Source organism: Petaurus breviceps, unplaced genomic scaffold, assembly GCF_028583685.1.
Source record: "Petaurus breviceps papuanus isolate PSGF00001 unplaced genomic scaffold, PetGlider_PUasm1.0 90842, whole genome shotgun sequence".
Classification (NCBI taxonomy): domain Eukaryota; kingdom Metazoa; phylum Chordata; class Mammalia; order Diprotodontia; family Petauridae; genus Petaurus; species Petaurus breviceps.
In genome coordinates this window covers 10,571,890-10,591,161 of record NW_027187358.1, presented here as the reverse complement: position 1 = coordinate 10,591,161, position 19,272 = coordinate 10,571,890, and the positions used below count along the sequence as shown (strand labels likewise).

At 35.8% G+C, this 19,272-nt stretch overlaps 2 protein-coding genes across 4 annotated transcripts in view; both read left to right on the top strand.

Annotated features, from left to right (window-relative positions):
* CALM2 (calmodulin 2) overlaps positions 1 to 11,333 on the top strand; it is a 490,104-nt gene extending 478,771 nt beyond the window's left edge. The window contains exons 3-7 of the mRNA XM_069071652.1: positions 942 to 972; positions 6,627 to 6,770; positions 6,878 to 6,984; positions 7,155 to 7,290; positions 10,673 to 11,333. Of these exons, the coding sequence (XP_068927753.1) occupies positions 942 to 972; positions 6,627 to 6,770; positions 6,878 to 6,984; positions 7,155 to 7,290; positions 10,673 to 10,701 (447 nt within the window). The 3' untranslated portion in view covers positions 10,702 to 11,333. The remainder of the gene's footprint in view (positions 1 to 941; positions 973 to 6,626; positions 6,771 to 6,877; positions 6,985 to 7,154; positions 7,291 to 10,672) is intronic.
* Positions 11,334 to 11,470: 137 nt separating this feature from the next.
* STPG4 (sperm-tail PG-rich repeat containing 4) overlaps positions 11,471 to 19,272 on the top strand; it is a 47,993-nt gene continuing 40,191 nt past the window's right edge. For all 3 annotated transcript variants that reach the window (XM_069071651.1, XM_069071650.1, XM_069071649.1), the window contains exon 1: positions 11,471 to 17,179. In XM_069071651.1, coding sequence (XP_068927752.1) covers positions 17,165 to 17,179 — 15 coding nt within the window. In that variant the 5' untranslated portion in view covers positions 11,471 to 17,164. The remainder of the gene's footprint in view (positions 17,180 to 19,272) is intronic.

Below are 19,272 nucleotides of genomic sequence, written 5' to 3'. Positions count from 1 at the left end.
GCTTAAATGAACCACATATTGGACAAACTGAGACTCAAGAGTTAAATAAAGTTGTCGTTGACTTGTAACATTAAACACGTTTTTAACTTTAAAGCCCAGGCCTCTAAGAACCTTAGTATTTGTTGGATTTATTAGCAGATCCTAAAGTAAATGCTTCTTGAATTATTTGACTTCTCTAACCTCAACCTTGACCAGAAGACAACATGTGGCAAGTGGTGTGGGTCAACTCCCCTTAGAGAAAGTGTACATGGCAAGCATTATTGTTGAGTAATTTAAATATCTGATTTATGAACTTAACCTTTTAAATCTAATTTTGGCCTTTTGTGGGAAACACAATGGGATGGGGTTTCCTTTACCCCCTCTCTACCGGAGGCTTTAGTCACCCACCTTTGAAGAAAGGCAGCAATAATTTTCTCAGTGCCTAAAATATTTTAAAAAATGAAAGTGTCCCTTATTTTCCTGCCACAATAATACCACCTGATTATTTCTATTGTTTATGTAGTACTTAGAGCATTTTATAGATTTTATCCTCATGGCAGCCCAGGGAGGCAGATGCTGTTACTCCTTTTTACAGATGAGGTAGCTGAAAAAGAAGGAAGTTACAACTTTCCCAGGGTCACATGGCTAGCTAGTAAATGTTTGAGACCAAATTTGAACTCTGGTCTTTCAGATTCTATGTCCAGCACTCTTATCAATTGCACCAGCTTAGCTGCAAATTAGAATTTTGGGAAGGCTTTCAAAATGAATAAGTGAATATTTTAAATGTAGTGGTTATAGAAGTCAATAATTGACTTTTATCTCTAATGTAAGTTATTTTGGCCTAAACTTCTTAGTGATCTTATATGCCCATGTATTTTAAAACTTTGAATTAAATTGTTGTGTTTCTTGAGCAATTGTAGAAAGATTTCATCTCAAACTCTTAAATATGTCTGTCTTTACAGGCTGATCAGCTGACAGAAGAGCAGATTGCAGGTGAGCCAGATGCTTTCATGACTATCATACCTAATTAGATTTTACTAAATTGTTTGCTCAGTGGTATAAGTTGAATTGTTGGTTCATCCTCAGATAAAAACATTGCATGGGTTTTTTTAGAGGGATTTTTCATTTCATCACTTGTTGGGAAGGTAACAAAAATTACCTAATTGCTGGGAAATCCTTTTCCTCTTGTTGCATGGTATCTTCAAATATAGGCCTAGTGACAGTTTATCAAGAAAAGAAACGTAGCTAAGCTACGTTTGGAGAGGTTCAATTCCATATGAGCTGCAGATGATAGATTTTTTTTAGTCACAGTAATTCCTGTAGTTTTAGATAGGTTGCAATTTACATTGGTGTAGGTACTCCCTTAACAAAATAACAAGTTTTTAGTGAATTGAAGTGAGCATGGAAAATAGAGCATAGTGATGTGCCCTACCTTTTCATTGTAAAATGAGAGAGTTGGACCAGATGTCGATGGCCTCTGAGGTCCATTCTAGCTCTAGATATGTGATCCTATGAACTTGTTTTGGAGAATGAGAAGGTAAGCACATGAAAGAAGGGTGTGTGGGGGACTGTACTTTAGTCATTTGAAATATGAGCATACCCACATAAAGTTAATCTCATGGTTCTTTTTGTAGGCACTCTCTTGGTTATAGAACATCTTAAGTTTAAGTTTTGGACAATTTAGCCATACTCTTCTAAGTAGAATGGGTAACATTCTATAATAGTGTGTGATGATCTCTTGTTGCTAAGAGGCAAGGTCAGGCAGACAGATGTTGTATAGCCCCTTTGAAAAACTGTGGGGTTTGAATAGACCCAGGTCTGACATTTTAAGCATGTGCACTAGTCAGCTAAGGAATAGTAGTTATCTGAAACATATTGTTAATAGAAGGCATTGTTAAAAAATTTACACATATTGGCTATAACGAAAGTTAGTGCCTTTCTTTTTTCTTTAAAGACATTAGAAGTCTTCCAAACGTAAATAAATTGCCTTGTGTTAAGTTTAAATTTCAGTTTACATTTCACATTAAATTACAGTTTACGTTTCACAAATCTCTGTAGTCTAGGACCATATTAAAAACTCTTATGGCTCTGAAACTAGATTGTTATGGAAATTCATTGAAGTTGTAGCAAAAGGGGCATTACTAAGACATCAAAAAATTTTTAAGGTATTTAGTCTAATGTGTACTAGATGCCACTTCGGTTGTTGGCATGTCAGAATAGGGTAAATCTTATTTTAAAAGCCTTGGTCATGAGGCTAATCATCCCATTTTGATGCCTCTCAGATCCCCTCTGGCCTTAAAATCTATGATCCTGTGGTAGTGCTATAACAACCAAACCCAACCTCTCATGAAATAATTGGAGAGCATAAGTGTTATATGTATCATTTAACTTGCTGACCTTGCATGACAGTTTTTGACTGATAGAAACAACAGGGTAGGGTTATTGTGGTATAGTGGAAAGAGTGGTGGATTAGGGCAGTCAAAAGATAAGGATTTGAATATTAACTTGCTATTTGCTTGATAGCTGTGATCTCAGGCAAATAACATTTCTGAGCTTAGATTCTAATGGGAATAATTTATTACTTCACAGGGTTGTGGGCATCAAATGAGAATAGAACGAATGCCTGTTCAAGTATTTTATAAACTGCTGCTATTTTATGCTATTACTCTTGAGTCCTAAGTGTCTATACTTGGGTCAGAATTAAGGCAACTAACTTCAGATAATTGTTATTCTTTTGAAACTTAGGGATCTAATCAAGTCCAAAGTTTAAACCTGCTGGTATGAGATTAATTAAATGTGTTTTATTTCATCAGTTGTTAGAATTCATTTAGGTGTCAAAGGTTTTCTTGAAGGGCAAAAAATTCATTTAGGATTAAATTTCTCAATGAATGCAGAAACTTTCCATTATTAAGAATCTGTAGTGAGGTTTATTATTATCAAGTCCAAACTCCTGATTTGCAAGGTCCTATTTCATCTGACTCCACCCTATGTACTTGTCTTTGCTAATGTCCTATCATACTTGCACATGTATTTTGGTCTACTCAGCTAAATTTCTTTATTGCCTTTATAAATGCTGTGTTCTTCTGTGCCTTTGGTCATGCTGCCTATCAGAGTTCTGCCCATCTTGTCCACATGGACCTCTTTTGTGAAGAATGTTTGTAGTATCCTCACAATATGCCAGTCCCCTGATGGACTAATAGAGAATAAACTAAACATACACCAAGTGCTAGTCATGGTGGACTTTTCAAAGTAAAATTCGATTTCTATAGATTGAATATGGACTACAGAAATAACTAAAGCAAATTTTGTTGAACTATTTGGTGCAGTGCTATCTCAAATTGTTGCTTTTTATTATCTCTACTGCTAATGGTGTTGGACATGTGGGGCTTTTAATAATCACATGTTATACTGGAGGAATACTATGAAAATAAATATTCTTGAAATGAATTTTATATATTCCCCCATTACATAAAGAAACTGAATTGAGGTTATGTATTTTGCCCAATGTCACATGGTAAGCATTGACAGGATTTGAATCCAAGTCCATTTTCTGATTCCAACTCCTTTACTGTCTATAATACTTTGTGGCTTCTCTGAATTTAGTATAATTTAATTTCGTTTATAACAATAAAAGTGATATGGTAGTTTAACATCTGCTTGGTTGAAAGCTAGTGGAAGCATAAAGTATAAGTAAATTACATGACCCTTGAGGGAAGATCTTTCCAAAGATTGCCTCATATGTTAAGAGTTGTTTAATAAGCATTCAAATATTTTATAGTCATAGTGAAAGTCTTGAGGGCTTTTGACCATATCCTGTAACTGTCATCTTTTCAGGGTTCACACAAATTTTTTACATTATAGGTAATTTGATGAGGAAGGGACTGTTGAACATATGATGACTGTAGAGTGTTAAAGTAAAATTTAGTTTTAAATAGAAATATTAATTTTTACATCGAAGTTTCATCTTGAGCATATCTAAAACAGATCTGATAGATCCTGTTGTTTTTAATATCAGTTACGGTAGAAGATAGCTATTCTTATGTTGCTGAGGATACTTGGTATTCTATAGCAGTGTGAATGAAAATTGACTCTTGGTTTCATGTTCCAAACCTTTCCTAGGAGTTGTAGCTAGGATTACCTACTTGTATACTATTTAACTGTAGTTACCAGTTCAGAAATATATATGAGCTATATAGGCATTTGAACTAGATAAAATGTCTTTATCCTATTCAGAGTCATTTTAAGTAGAGAGGATTCCTGAAGTTCTAGACTAAATTTAGTGACGTATATATATTCTCTCCCCCTCCTGGCCCCCCCCCCCAAGTTTGGTATTAAGGAAACCATAATATTGTATGATGACTTGACATACCACTATCTGCTTTATTTCCTTCAGGTTTCTTTGATATCTCCAAATACGAAAAGTTTACTTGTACAGTTTTTTGCTTATTATTGTTGGTTGCTGTTTAGCTTTTGTTCTCCATCAATTTTTTTTTGTATTCCTGAAGTTCATCATTCCCATGCCACACAGGAAACAGCTTTTCTTTTCTTTTTTTTTTTTTTTTTTAACAATTTGGGTTAAGTAACTTGCTCAAGGTTACACGGCCAGTTATTTCTGGGTGTGGTGCTGAGTGTCTGAGCCCGGGATTCGATCTCCAGGTCGTCCCAACACTGGAACCGGTGCTCTTACTCGCTGAGCCACCTGGCCGCCCCGAAACAGCTTATTTTCAAATACCTGTAGCAGAGTCCTGGTGGTAATTGTTCTCAAAAAACAGATTTTTCTAACTTTTTTTTTTTTTTCATAAAATCAGAGGGAAACTCAAAATAATGTTACCAGCCTTAAGTAATTTGGGAAAATATTAAAGTAATATCCTTTCACACTGATATAGGTAGAGGAAAATTATATTTCTGAATAACTCCAAGAGTTTAATAGGTTTTGTGTTTACTTTCCCAGTCGGGAGGATTTTTAAGCTAAAACTGGCTGGTGTCAGATGAAATTAATACTATCTGTAGCTTAATATGTGGCCATTCACATTATGAATATAGCTTCTGGAAATAAAAAATTAGAAGCAATGACTCTGGTTTATTGGTTTGTTTGGCAAGCTATATGCACACAGAATCAGTGTATGCTGCAGTACTTCCTTGCAATAGGATAAATAACTAGAGATAGTTCTGTGGGGTTTCTCCCATAACCCTCTTTGCAATGCTGTACTACCAGGGGTAGGCAAACCTTTTACCACGAGTGTCACAGAGTCAGTTGTCAGAAGATGCTACCCTTCCCCCAGTTATTTTCTTTCCTCTTTTCTCTATCTGCAAGAACTGTTTATTTCATTTTCTTGTCATGTCACTTGGGCCCAAAATTATTAATCCTTGGTGCTTTGGATGATAACTTTTCTTGCAGGGAGCCTCTTTATAGACCTGCACAGAAGCAGGTAAAGATATTGAGACTGATTTTCTTTATGCTAAGCATAACTTAAATTATTCTCTGGCTCAGTATTTTAATCCCTGGATTTGAATTATATCTCTTAGACTTTGGTCAGAACTATAAATTGACAAATTTCCTTTGGTTCTAAGTAAAAATAATTCCAGAACCTTAAACCAGAGGTTATAAGGCCCCAGATCGTTGATCTTATTACTAAATCCTATTATCAATGTACTATATATCAATGAATATGTCTTACAGTCTTTGCTGTTAGCCTATTAAAAATATGCCGTGTATTTATTCCATCTTCTAAGAACGAGCCAAAAAATCCTCTGAGGTTTTCAGTCTCCTTAATTTGTGAGACCTAACTAGCCAAGTGACTTACCTTTTTATAGTTTCTTTTACCCTCAATAGAAAATGAAGATTAGGGGTGGCTAAGTTGCACAGTGAATAGAGCACTGGCCCTGGAGTCAGGAGGACCTGAGTTCAATTATGGCCTCAGACACAACACTTACTAGCTGGTGACCTTGGGCAAGTCACTTAACCCCAATTACCCTGCCTTCCCCTCTCCAAAAAAAGAGAGAGAGACATGGAAGTGATGTTTTTTAACTCCCAATCAGAATTCAGCACTGTAAATTTGCATGCCCTCAAGAATAAATTCCTTAAAGCAATCTGCTCTAATTTTAAATGAATGTCTTAAAACTGGTAGCTAGCCAGTTAAGCCTTTATTAAGTTCCAGATGTTAGAAATACGAACAAAAATTGAACCCACCCTTCCCTCAAGGAGCTAACATTCTATTTTGGGAGTATGTGTACACATACCCAAAAAGGATACACAATAAGTAATTGGATGGGGGCAGGGAAGAGTGGAGTAAAGAAAGCCTTTGGGTGGATTTGGAGTAGTTATAAATTGAGTTTTGAATGAAATTATCAAATCTAAGGGTTAGGATGAGGAAAGAGTACTTGCAGAAGTCTAATCAGTTGATTTTTAATACTTTGAAATTCTGTGGTATAGACTTTTGGTAATCAAAAACTAAATGAATAGTTCTCTAGTTTTACTGTTGTCTCTAGAGCTTTGGTAATTGAGGTGGGCGCACCTGCGTGTACAAATTTGTGTGTATGTCTATATATGCACACATATTTACTGATGCTAGTGAAAGCCAAAGTAAAATCCAATGACTATTTAATGGGATAACCAAAACTTGAATTATAATCTGTTTTTTAAACAGAATTCAAAGAAGCCTTTTCACTATTTGACAAGGATGGAGATGGTACTATAACAACAAAGGAATTGGGAACTGTAATGAGGTCACTTGGGCAGAACCCCACAGAAGCTGAATTACAGGATATGATTAATGAAGTAGATGCTGATGGTAAGACTTAATATTTTTACTGCCAGGGAAGGGGGAACAAGTTACATTCCTAGTTGTGGAACTTTTGAGCTTAAAGATTTTAATCTGTTTCCATATAACTTTTTCAGGTAATGGCACAATTGACTTTCCAGAATTTCTGACTATGATGGCAAGAAAAATGAAAGACACAGACAGTGAAGAAGAAATTAGAGAAGCATTCCGTGTGTTTGACAAGGTACACAAATACCCTTTTATTCTAGTACCTTCAGCATGAACATCAACATCTTTTTTATACTTTTTTTTTGCAAGGGGAAGAGAAAATGTGGCAAGAACAAATTTCTAAAGATTATTCCTTGCATTTGCTTTGTCACGCTATTTAAAGGCTGAACTAAATTTTTGTCTTAGGATGGCAATGGTTATATTAGTGCAGCAGAACTTCGCCATGTGATGACAAACCTTGGAGAGAAGTTAACAGATGAAGAGGTTGATGAAATGATCAGGGAAGCAGATATTGATGGTGATGGTCAAGTAAACTATGAAGGTAATCTTTTGCTTCTATCATTTTAATTGTCTTTATCTTAAACCAGAACAGAAGTATTGTTTGCCATTTAAAAAAAAAAACTAAGGGTAAAGTGAATTGAACAATTGGAAATTAGGATGTCAGGGTAGGGAAAGAGGACAATGTTAGGGTGTAGTACTACTTGCTTAGTAAACTGCCTACTTAATTGGAGAAACCTTCTGAAAACTAGATTTTTCGAGACGGATTAAGAATGAAATGCATGAATGCAGATACTGGCTAAGTTCTCCATATATTTACTGAGGAACAAGTAAGTGAGCTTAAACCAGTGTTAAAAGATGGTCGAACCTTCACTGTTGAGTGAGCTTATCTTTTGTGATAGCTCCATTCTACTTTGTAGCAACTCCATTTGTAAGTTATCTTATGCCAAGCTAGCAGGTTCCTTTTTAGGGCTATATGAAACAATTTTTAATCTCTTTTTAAATATGTAAAAAGTGGCCATTCTCCCCTAATTGATCCCTAATTCCATCAACTGGTTCTTCAGTTTGAGTCCTCATCTACTCCTAATTACCTTCCTATATCTATTCCAATTTGTTATTTTCTTGCCATTTTGTGACATTTCATATCATATGCTTAATAACTCTTTATAGTTAGATTATACTGTTTTTTGATGTTAAAATCTGTTTGCTTTCACATAATTAACTCTTTGAATGTTGGGCGATTTTTTTTTTCTTCATATTGAGGAAAAACTGACTTGTTTTGAGTGGCTTTACAGTAAATTAACATTTTATGAATTAATAAATAATGTGATTAGTCATCAAGTCCTTTTGTCTTTAACTTGAATCAGAAATCCTCTAAAATTCTTAAAAGTTCAGTCAACTCAGTTTGAGGACACCTTCCTTCCCAAAGTGATAATGAAACTCACTTCCTTATGCCCATTCTACTTCTGAAAGCTTTTTTTTTAAGGGTAGATTCTTGTTTGCATAATTTCTTTCTGTAGTTTTCTTAGTCCCAGAGAGCAGAAGAACAAAATCATTTGTCCACACACCATGAGCCCTTCATCCCTTCCAGGATTCTAGGCTCACGTTCCCAATCCTCTGTGACATGATTTCAAGTCTTCACCTCTCTGGTTACACTCCCCAGTGTATTCCTAGCCTTCCAGTTAAGGTCCCTTAAAAAGAGCCTTCCAGAACATTCTGGTCAGACCACCTTGGAATGGTAATGGATTGTTACTGTTAGTTCGGCTTTTATTGATGCAGCCCCAGGTGACCCCTGAAGCTGGGATCCACTTAAGTGTCTCCCCAGCCATTCTTCTCCCATTCTTTGTGCTTGTACAGTTGAGTTCTAAGATAGGAGGATAGGACTTTGCTTTTATCCTTAATCATAGCTGGTATTTATGGAGCACTTTAAGATTTACAAAATATTTTATATTCCTCGTTTCATTTGAGCTTTATGATTTTTTGAGATAAGTACTACAAGTGATAGACCTCAGCTTCAACGAGGTTTTTTTGAGTGTCTATACACCAAGTTCAGCACTCTGGTTAACTTTCATCTTGATCAGTTCAGACAGCCTTTGTAGTTTTGATGTCCATGCCTTTGAGTCCTAACATTAAAATGCTGAACTGGACCAAGACATGAACAGATCTGCAGGGATACTCACCAAAGCTTGCCACTAAGATATATTTCCTATCCGCTGATTACTACTTTGTGCTCATCATCCAATTAATTATCTCTCATCAAAAATATGAGGTTTTGCTATAGTGGATATCAGCAAGATACCAAGACAACGTTTAATATCCATTCTCCTTATGTGTTGGTCTTTGTGACCATTTTTTCCCCTTGTTTTAATAGCAGCTTAACATACATTAATATAAGCAACCAAACTTGCTTAGTAGTTATTTATATTAACATGTGCCCAGCAATAGAAGATAGATTGTAAAAATATCAACATTACATATGCAAGGAATGCGGAGAAATCTAGAAAGACCTTTATGAAACTGCACAACCTACACTGGAAAAGGAGAGATAGAAGAATGGAATATCTAGTTAACCGCATTGTAAGAAGATAGACAATTAATGGATTATTTTTTAAGCATGACCTCTTTTTGGTAAATCTGTTCTGTTCCTTCTAGCTATTAGTATAATGGTTCAACCCTCATGCCCACAAGTTCTCAGACCTCTAAGATATAAGTTCAAGTTAAAATTATAGGAAACAGATAATAGGGTTAGAAAAGGAACCTTAAGGGGTGGCCAGGTGGCTCAGCGAGTAAGAGTACCAGCTCCAGTGTTGGGACGACCTGGAGATTGAATCCTGGGCTCAGACACTCAGCACCACACCCAGAAATAACTGGCCGTGTAACCTTGAGCAAGTTACTTAACCCCGATTGCTCAAAAATAAAAAAAGAAAAGGAACCTTAGATCATTTAGCCAAACTCCCTCAGTTTACAAATGAGGAAACTGGTTCACAATCTCAAAGTCACAGAGCCAGGATTCAAACCAATTTTTTAATTCCAAATCAAGGCTTCATGAAACTACAGTACTATCTTTTTATTGGAAGCAAATAAGTATTCTTATCTCCATTTTGGGGGCTTCAGTTCTGTATTAACTACTAATGTATAAAATGTTTCCAAAACTGAAAATAATTTTCCTTAGGAAAAGTAGACACAATTGTGTTGAATAGTTCTTATTCTTGGGTTTATTGTCCTATCCCTTCTTGGACCTCTTTCCCACTTACCCTCAAAAAAAAAAAAAAAGACAGAAGAAAGTTTTTTTTTTTTTCCATCCTTACCAGTCCAGTCTTGATTCATTTGGGGCTTTATCTTGCTACTGGGTACTGCTCTTTTTGGAACTAAGTTTGGTATGTACCCACAGCTAATTTTAAATAGTTTCCTCTATTATTCTTTACTGGATTTGTTTGTCTTTGTTCATGAGAGTATCTCATGGCCTTTTGAGAATAACAGCTTAAAATTCAAGGCTGTCTGGATCTTGGAAGAAAGGGGTACTCTTTTAAAATACATCTTTGTGTGTGTGTGTGTGTGTGTGTGTGTGTGTGTGTGTGTGTGTGTGTGTAGTAATTAGTTACTTGAGTCTCCAAGTCATAACTGCTTTATCCCCAACTATTAAGAACCTAAATCTGGTATAGTATAGTATAACTATATAACCTAAATTTCAGCTAGTTAAAATGGGTTGCATTTAAGTTGATTCTATGAAAAAAGTAACTATTTTCTTGTATTTTACTCACAAGTCTAAAAAGTTTTAATGGGAGAGAGGTGGTTGTATATCTCTAATATCTGCATAAAGTAGTGGAGGAAAAGTATAGGAAATTTAAATTATAAAGGGAATTATGGTTTCTTTTGTTTTTTAGCTAATGTCAATTATGCAACTTATATGTACTTTTTCTTTACAGAGTTTGTACAAATGATGACAGCAAAGTGAAGACATTGTACAGAATGTGTTAAATTTCTTGTACAAAATTGTTTATTTGCCTTTTCTTTGTTTGTAACTTATCTGTAAAAGGTTTTTCCCCCTACTGTCAAAAGGATATGCATGTGTAGTAATTAGGACTTCATTCCTCCATGTTTTTCTTCCCCTTATCTACTGTCATTGTCCTGAAACTTTATTTTGGAAAATTGATCAAGTAAAACATGTTGCATGTGGCTTACTCTGGATATATCTAAGCCCTTCTGCACATCTGAACTTAGATGGAGTTGGTCAAATGAGGGAACATCTGGGTTATGCCTTTCTTTTTTTTAAAGAAGTAGTTTTCTTTAGGAGCTGTCAGCATGTTGTTGTTGAAGTGTGGAGTTGTAACTCTGCGTGGACTATGGACAGTCAACAATATGTACTTAAAGTTGCACTATTGCAAAACGGGTGTATTATCCAGGTACTCGTACACTATTTTTTTGTACTGCTGGTCCTGTACCAGAAAACATTTTCTTCTATTGTTACTTGCTTTTTAAACTTTGTTTAGCCACTTATTTAAAAAAAAAATCTGCTTATGGCACAATTTGCCTCAAATCCATTCCAAGTTGTATATTTGTTTTCCAATAAAAAATAATTACAATTTATCCATTGTTTCTTTGTATCTTTGAGTTATTTAAATTATGTAAATATTTTTATCTTCAGAATTAAGAATATGTTGGGGAATAAGGCAAGTCAGGTTTAATTTGGAGAGTACTTTCTTGCTTTCATGCCATTTTAATCCCTTTTAAAAATATTATTTTGACTCATATCCTCAATGGAAATTAACGTTTATATTGAATAAAGTATTTGTTATGGATAGTATGTAGTAGAAAACAATCTTCAAATTTGACAATACAAACAATTTTCTTGTTGACCTAGCTCTAATCATTTGCAAGATTTTATCTTTAGAAAACTTAGACCTTTAGGTATAGGAATGATACTTGAGTGTGACCTGAGTTGTTTTGGGGAAAAGAATAAAAATAAAAATATGTCTATTCCCTGTGATTTCAGGAGATTGAGACTTCAAAGTTAGTGGCATCTTCTGGCCTTAGAATTGATGCTTTACTGTTTTCTAAAGTTTTACACAGTATTAAGTGCTTATTGTGGGCAAAAGCAAGGAGAATCATTGTTTTAACCATCAAAGAACTTGTATTAGATTAGTGGATGAAATCAAAACAGTATTTTATAAAGCTATGTGATGGAAATTGATTGTGTTTGAAATTCAGTCAGCTCAGTAAGCATTTATTAAATGCCTACTCTGCCAGGCACTGCTAATAAAGCTGAGGTGAGAAGAGGATGGGGGAGACAGAAGAGATAGTCCCTGCCCCCTCAAGGAGCTCATAGTCTAATAATAGATCCATTTTTGTGCCAAAGGATCATTAGTTCATGTCTCAAAGAATTTTTAAATGGAAGCTTCCTAGGTGAAGCATTTGTACCACCTGTGTCGTTCCCCCCCCCATCCCATTTCGCTGTATTAAAGTAAAATGAAATAAAATCTCAAAGAACTGTTTCTAAAAGGAAATATATTAGTTAATGACCATTCTAAAACATCAAAATAAAATATTAATATGAAAGCACTTTGTAGCCTAATTAAAGCAATTTAATTGTTATTATTAGTATGGTATTAGTTTAGAATCAGAATTAGGAAGTTATGGGAATTTATTGTAACATGGGCTTTTACGATCTCCTGTTTTATGAAACTGCTTCAGCTATACTTCTAAATTAATTGGTGTTCTAGATAGAAGTATAAAAGTGTTTAAGATGAAAAAAGAAAAGGGGAAGCCACCTAGTAACTATATCTGATTTTTTTTATACTACATATAATAAAAAAAATTTCCATATACAAAAGTAAGAGGAAAAAAAACTGAAATGTTAAGCTTTTTTTTAAATTCTATAAAATACATGTTAATTTTTTTAAGCTTTCCTCTTCTGTGATAGAACTCAGAATAAAATGAGGGTTCAGATTTTTTAGTTTTACCTAGACTGTTCAACAGCCTGTCTTCTCTTCCTTTCCCTGATCTTCCAGAAAATTTAAAATGTATAATTGATTGTTCATGACAATGTACTTATAGGCCCAGTTTCTGCTTATTAGTAATTTGGAGCATTCTTTACTGTCAGTATTGAACAACCCCCACTGTTTTGTGTGCCATTTATTCCTTGTGTTTGTATTCAACAAATATTTAAGTTTTGGAATAGCTAGCTCTTCTCCGAAGCCAATCTTTTTACTATTAACTTTGGTATGTGCCGATTACAACTGTGTAACTTGTTCCAGCTAAAAGGAAGCATGAAATTATAGGTCCAATCCCCTATACCTATGTTAAAAAATAAGTACCTGGTATGGGTAATGCCTCCATTAAAGTCCTCTGGTACCTCATGGTGTGGTGACTGGATTCTTGAAGGTTATGCCAACAAAACAAGCTTTCACTGGTCTTACCAAGCTTGAAGGCTTGGCAAAGGTTTAAACATGGGCCTGGCCTCATAGCAATGGGTTTTTCTTTCATAATTCTCAAAAACCATTAAGTCATAATGGGGTGATTTGGGTCTGTGTTGTTGGTTGAGTGAGTAGGTAGCGCCAACAAAATCAAAGATCTTTGACTTAAATGCATCAAATTGCTAAGAGTAGGAAGAAACAAAAGACAGTCCCTGTCCTGTAATCTGAAATCACTGACTTCCAGGAATCAGCACAGAAGGATTTTGTTGGAGAGTCATGGTAGGATTCAGAGCTCTACCTAAGACTTTTATCTGTGAACACAAGTAGAAGAGATGATTTGCAGATTAACACAGGAGATAAGAGAGGCAACATCTCTCCAGTGTTTCAGGTGCAGTTTTATGGGGCCCCATAAGTACAGTGGAATGGAATTAGAGTGATTAGGCCCACAGCACAGTTAGGGAAAAACCCCAGCCAACACATGTTTTTAATACAGAGAAGTCATTGTGCACGCTTAAGAAACGATTTCTCTAGCTGCAAAGTGTCATACTTAAAAGGTATAGGAAAAAGGGGAAAAGGATATGGAAAAAAATAAAATAACTGACAGTTGACTCAGGTGTGTCAGTGACATACCTACTTTATTTTATGAAAAGACTAGAGCTAGATTTGGAATCCATTATGGTGAAATGCAAAAGGTCTTGCAAGCAAGAAGAGTGTAGTAGAGAGAACAGGACGCATGCATTTTAATAGAAAACACTCGAATGATAACATTTTTGTTGCAAAATTTAGTTTTGTATAAGTTGAGAGTATTGTGTTATTTGGGCCCCCCCTTTAAGGTCACAGCCAGTGGTGGGAGTTTTTCAAGGAAGTTTGCCTTCTCCAAGCTTGCCTTTTCTTTCATCAGTGCCATTCCAAGCAGAAAACATTAGGGTTTGGGGGTTTTATCCACTAAAGGATTTTTTTTTCTTCCCTGCAATGGTTTTAGTGATAAGCATCCTGAAAACATAGGTCCGTGATGCTGCTATGTTCCCAAATTATAAGTATCTAAAATGTTTCCCATGTATGGTAGATGGTTATTCCCTCCTGTAGGAGAAATGTATGTTCTGCCTACATTCATAGAAATGTGTTAGGCCCCACTTCAAACCCTGCCTCATCTATTAAACACTTTATTTCACTGAAACTTTTTTGTGCCCATAAAAAAAAACAAAAACAACCAAACTAAAAAAACTATTAGCGCTAGTCCAGGAGTTTGCCTCCAGGATCTAATATCTTCTCTTTCTTCAGAAAAATAGGGATACTAATACTTTGAGTTATTATCCACCTCATAGATTTGGTTTTGAGGAAGCTGTCTAGAGACACTTTAAAGTCCTATGTAAATGAGAATTCTTTGGAATTTTCTTAACCATCCTAGAAACTCCTGAAAAGAATCTTGGCATTTTATCTAGTGAAGTCCCACCCCCTTCAGTACCTAGCCCCTGGCCTGAACTCTGCATGTATGTGTGACCTTGTCCTGAAGATCAGAAGTGAAAGAATTTGAATAAGAATAAAAGGAGCGATATGGGGTGAATGCCTTTCCTTCATCCTTGTAAAGGGGAATGTCGTGCTGATTTCTGATAAGTAAATCACTGACACAGAACAAGCCCAGAGTGTGTGTGCCTTGCTGATAATTCCTTAGCTGCTGGGACTAGAGCTCGGCTTCGCTAAGTTCAGCCCTTTCGCTTCCTTCCTCTCATGGGACTATCACTAGAACGTTGGAGCGGCGTGTTTGCAGCTGGAGGAGGTTGTTTCCTACCTAGATGTTCTCCCCTTCTCAGGGATTTCCTAGAAAACCACGTCTTGTGTTCTCACACCTTGGATGTGGCTTCCCCTACCTATTGTAATCTGCCCACTTGTCATAGCTCTGCGTCCCCCTGGTCCTTATGTCTCGTTTCCCCCTCTTAGTTGATTTGCTTGAGTTGTGTTTATAAGAACTCCTGACAGAGAACATCTCTGCTTCAACTCCTCCCCACCGCCAGCCCTGGTACCCCAGGCGCAGCCCCTGGGGGGGGACCACACTGGAGAGTGGGGGCGGACATCTGTTTCCTAGCAACGGGAAGCCATAAGCTGAGTTCGAGACTGGTATGAAGGAAGGGCTCTGCAGTAGCTGTTCTGGATATCCGCCAGCAACTAGGTGATGCGGTGAGCCGAGGACTGTAGCGCGGGCCGGGGTCCCTTTGACCGCCCCTGCCCTCCCTCCTTCCTTAGGGCGCCCGATTCCCCCAGTTCCTTCTCCTTTCCCACATCATCCTTCCCTCCCACTGCATACTCACCTGCGCGGCTATTTTCGAAGTGACTAAGTTCCCCCCACACACACACCCCTTTTGTTCCTCTAGAATGGGTTATAGGAGGAAGGACCTTGGAGATAATTTAAAACAATACTCTTCCCTCCTTCCCTTCACCTACTCCTTTCTAACGAGGAAAGTGAAACCCAGGAACGCCGGGTGATTTCCTCAAGGTCACACAGCTAATTAGTGGCAGAGACAGGATTCTGACCCAGGACCCTTTTCCGTTATTGCACACTGCCCCCCTGGACATCTCATGAGAGGAAGGGGCTTTCCTCTGTAAATCTTTCATATAGTGCAGTCCAAAGAAGTAATTTAAAGCACATACTATAATACCAGGTATTAGGGATACAAAGGAAATGAAAAAAACAGCACCAGCCCTCAGGGCTTTTCCATTTTACTAGGGTGGGTGGAAACAATTGTAAAGAGATCAGTAACCACGTAATAATTTGGGGTGGGGGGCGGAGAGCTGTATCAACTAGGGACTGGGAAAGGCTTCCTCTTGTAGGAGATGTCACGGGAAGAAAGACAGAAAGTTAAGGATTATGCTGAGGCAGAAGTGAGGCAGGAGTGCATTCCAGGCATGGGGGACAGAAATTTAACCAGATTTTAAGAAAAAAAAAATATTCTCCCCCTGAAGTGAGTGTAAATGGACCAAATGAATGCAGAATTTTGAAAAGCCAAACAAACAGTATGCCACCCTATTGTTCTTCCTTTGTTGGAGAAATTTAGTTTTGCACATGGGAGGTATCTCAAGGATTGGAACCAGATGTAAAAAATACTTATTTTTGTGGGTATATTTGTGCAACACTGAGGGTTTTGGAAGGAGGTCAGGGAGGGAGGAACGATTTTGTATTAGTAGATGTTAAGGAAAATGCCACCATTCCAAAGTGATGGGGGAAGACACAACCAAAAGGAGTTTTTTCCATGCTTGTGCTCAAGAGATAAATGTAGATTTCCTTTGTAACTAGTGTACATTAAGCATCTTAAAGCAACAATTTATTTTGCATTTTTTCAAACTACTTTTGCTACTATATTAGAAAATCAAGTGATTCAGCTCTGTTATTTGCTGGAGCTAATTCAGTTATTTGAGAAGCGATTAAGAGGTAGAATTATTTCCATTTCAACAGCTTAACCTTAGAAATATCTGAGAAATATTTTTGTATTTATACATATGTATTTATACATATACATGTGAATATGTATAGGTGTTTGTATGTACAGACACACATGTACACATGTGTAGTTGTATACACGTGTGTGCACTTATGTAACAACATTACAGTTTACAAAGAAAACTATAAACAAATATCACAAAAATATTTGACTTGTTTTAAAGCAATTGGTTGGATTTTTTTTAAGAGCAAAAAGAATTATGTAGGAGAAAAGCCTATAATTTTAAAATGTTAATAGTTTACAATATTTAAACATTTAAAAATCTTTTCATAAGAAAATTTTACAGATAGTATAGCAAGAGAAATTTGACATATTGTTATGCTACTAATTTGCCTTGACTTTCATTTTCTTGTTTATTCATAGATTGGAAAAGAAAGATGAGCTTTCCTGGTTTTCCCTCCCCAATTTCCAAATGATACTCAATTGAAAGTAAATTAGTCTAAAAGAAGAAAAGACTGTCACAAACTTCAAAAGAAGTTGCTGCTGTTGAATTAGAATCTCACATGCTAAAATGCCTGCTACAAGGGTATTGCCTTTCTTTAAAACCTAATCAGCAAATATAGATTTCTTGAGTGGTTCATTCATCCTTACCCCTTAGCCATTATTTTGGTTATCATTGAGAGATGATGGTTAGATGTCTCTGTCACAGTCAGCTTGTTGTTCTATACTTACAAACTGACCCCGAAAGTCATGAGAGGAAAGAAGGAAGGTAGGGAGGGAGATAATTGGGAGATAAAGTTTATTGTGACCTATAAAAGTTTTTTTTTTTAATGGTTATACCTTAAAGCTCAAATGTCATGGACTTAGCTTTTTGTATGTCATGGACCCACCCCACTGGCAGTTTGGTGAAACCTATGGATTCTTAGAATAATGGTTTGTTACCTCCATTCATAACTGAAGGAAATGCTAAATTTCTCTTAAAGGTTTTTCTCCATCCCAAGTTCATAGACCTTCTGATCACCTTCTGAAATCTAACCATGTGGATTTCAGATAAAGGACCTGTGGACTAGGGAGTTTGATTTCTCTCTTTATGTAGTTTTATTTTTTAGAAAAAGCATTTTTACTGGAATATTTTAGATTATATTTTTTAAAAAGGCATTGATTAAAAAAAACATAGCCTGATAGTAAAATGAGGTGTTAGTAAAAAAATTATAATGGATAATAATTTGATAAATTATTTTTAATAATAAACATAAATAATAATAAATGTGAAGGTACCATATAAGTCCTCTTACATATAAGAATTGGTGACCCAGAAAGTGAAGATACTGTTGAATCTTTACTTTAGTCATTGACTTGAATAAACCACCAATTTTAGATGTCAAATTTTCAGGGTCATACTAGTAGGACTCACCTGTACTGTTGGAATTATTGCCCATTCTTAATTACAATGCTATTCCTAGTTTATCGTTGTATATATATAGTTATAAAAAGAAATTATCTCCCCAAAGGTAAATCATGTTGTAGCATAATGACCATTTGATTATTTACATGTATTTTTCTAATATTCATAGAAATCCAATAATCAAACGTGTGATATTGAGATCAATAGATCTTGGTTTTACTTCCTTTACTTAGGTATAAGATAGAAAGAGATATTTTATATGACAGTTCTTTGAGGTTCTATGGACAGAAGAACTTTATAAATCCAAAGTGATATTTATTATTTCATAGTACTGTAATACAGTGAAAAGAGCCTTTGACTTGGAGTCAGAGTCAGATCTGGGTACTGACTGCTCCTTATCAGGCAAATCACTTAACCTTTCAACTTCCTCATCCATACAATGGTGAGAATAATATATGTACTAGCTACTTCACAGTGTAATCCTGAAGAAAACACTTTGTAAGTTCTAATGTAATATTAAAACATGAACTATTCTTTGTCTCCTAGAACACTTACAATATGAACTCATAATGGGGCATATACATCATAGTAATTTGTTGTGGGATTAAAATATGTAGTAATGTGGCAGATAATGAAAAGTATCATATTCTGAACTAGCACCAAAATATGATAGAGTCCCCAGAACAATTAAATTACCTTCCAAGGGTATATAAATTTACTGGTCAGTTCATCATCATGATAACTATTTTGATATTCTATGGTCTGATATCTTCCTCTCCCCACCTGCACTTCCAACCCAAAATTGACATTTGTTTATTTTTCTATGTATGAGTTGGTTAGCACAGCATTATGATATATCACTGTTGGTATAATTCATAAAAAGGTAACTAAGTCCACAGTGAGCTGTACTCAGAAAGATCTCAGTTATAACCCTAACTTCTCACTTCAGAGAGTGGATAGTTTAGGTTTGTCAGGCAAATGAGTCCAAAATTTAAAGAAGTTAATCCTTGTTGGATTCTTGCAATTTAAAAAAATATCACTATCTTTTTCTCCAACTTCACCCCCTACCTCTACTTTACTTTGTAATTCCTTGTTCTGTCTTTGGCCACATATCTAAAAATAATGACAACTAAAATTCACAGAATACGTACAAGAGTACAAGAGTGTCAAAACATAAATTAGAAAACATTTAATATTACTTTATCTCAGTCTCTCTCTCTCTCTCTCTCTCTCTCTCTCTCTCTCTCTCTCTCTCTCTCTCTCTCTCTCTCTCT